The sequence below is a fragment of the Aplysia californica genome, unplaced genomic scaffold, assembly GCF_000002075.1.
Source record: "Aplysia californica isolate F4 #8 unplaced genomic scaffold, AplCal3.0 scaffold00431, whole genome shotgun sequence".
In the NCBI taxonomy this organism is placed as follows: domain Eukaryota; kingdom Metazoa; phylum Mollusca; class Gastropoda; order Aplysiida; family Aplysiidae; genus Aplysia; species Aplysia californica.
The window spans coordinates 312,358-313,731 of record NW_004797701.1 but is presented as its reverse complement, the minus strand read 5'-3'; the positions used below and the strand labels follow the sequence as shown (position 1 = coordinate 313,731).

Here is a 1,374-nt window from a genome sequence, read left to right as displayed (position 1 = left end):
TGGTTGTTTGTTTTTGTTTGTTTGTTTTGGAGGGGGTTGGGGCGATATGCTGTTGTGTTTTTTCAGCGAGGTCAAGTATCTTGGCAAAATCTTTTCGGAAGACGACTTCACAACAGGGAAATAGAGATAGGAGTTCAAAAGGCTCACAGCGTCAGCTACCAGCTTGTCCCTCTTCTCAAACATCCTATCTAAAATCCCCTTTGAGACTAAAGCCAAGCTCCTTGAATCTATCTTCATCCCCACCTTGGCCCACCAATGCCAGACATGGACCTAGCCCAAAAGTCTGGAACGTAAGATAACCACCTGAGAAGTGAGATGTCTGAGAAGAACCGTCAACAAAACCAGTTGGGGCATGATCAGAAACAACAGGATCAAAGAAATGATGGAAATAAAACCTGTCCTCCACTACACCCAGAGGCAAGCAATTAGGTGGTTTAGACATCTGACCCGCATGGCACCTTGCCAACATCCCACCCAGCCAGAAAGCTCTTTCTCCCCTCGAGGCCCTGGGTGGTGCAAGGGGATGGATAAAGTAAGTAAAGCAAATAAGTTGTGTGTGCGTGGGGGAGGGGGGTTGTTGCTTTTTGTGGGTTTGTGTGCTGTTTGTTGTTTTTTTGTTGTTGCTGTTGTTGTTGTTTTTGTGTGTGTGTGTGTGTGTGTGTGTGTGTGTGTGTGTGTGTGTGTTTGTTTGTTTTTGGTGGGGTTTTTTGTTTGTTTTTTTAGGGGGGGGCGATAATTTCTTCTTAAAACAGGGGACATTATTAGTTTTAACTTACACAAGGTAATTGCAGTTTGTTTGTTTCTACTTGGACCAGGGGACTGTAGTGTATTTATAACAAAGGACATTAAGGGGTACTTAAATTGTACAGGTTTAACGTCCCTATCAACACTATTAAGCTATTTAAGAGGCGGGACCTCAGAGTTAATCGTCAATCTCCGAAAGGAACGAGCCAAATAGGAAGTTCGTGTAAAGTGTCTCTTTCAAGAAGACAACGTTGGACCAAGTTGAGACTCGAACCTCCAGACCTGCAGTCTCACGATTACGGGTCCGGTATCCTATCCACTAGGCTACTGACGCCACACACGAGAGGGGTTTAGTAACTAAACCATGAACTATATGCAATAGTACATTTATTTCAACTAACACCAAGGTACGAAAGTTTGATTCAACTTACACCACTGAAACAGAGTGCTGAAAACCGTCGTCCATGGCAGCTGCTAATCCAGAACCACACTAGACATGAAGGGCACAGTTGTGGAGGTCAGAAGCAGGGGGTACACAGCCCATTTCCTCACAGAGCAGTAGGCTGTAATAGTTACGATGATGAGTGTAAGTGTACCCTTTTAAAAAGAATTACATAATAACAATATGAA

General features: G+C 43.8%; 1 protein-coding gene across 1 annotated transcript in view; it reads right to left on the bottom strand.

The window, feature by feature from the left end:
- Nucleotides 1-1,374, bottom strand: part of LOC101860759 — a gene marked incomplete at its 3' end in the record, with an annotated part of 16,766 nt that overhangs the window by 10,078 nt on the left and 5,314 nt on the right. The window contains 1 exon segment of the mRNA XM_013086055.1: nucleotides 1,181-1,307. Coding sequence (XP_012941509.1) covers nucleotides 1,181-1,210 — 30 coding nt within the window.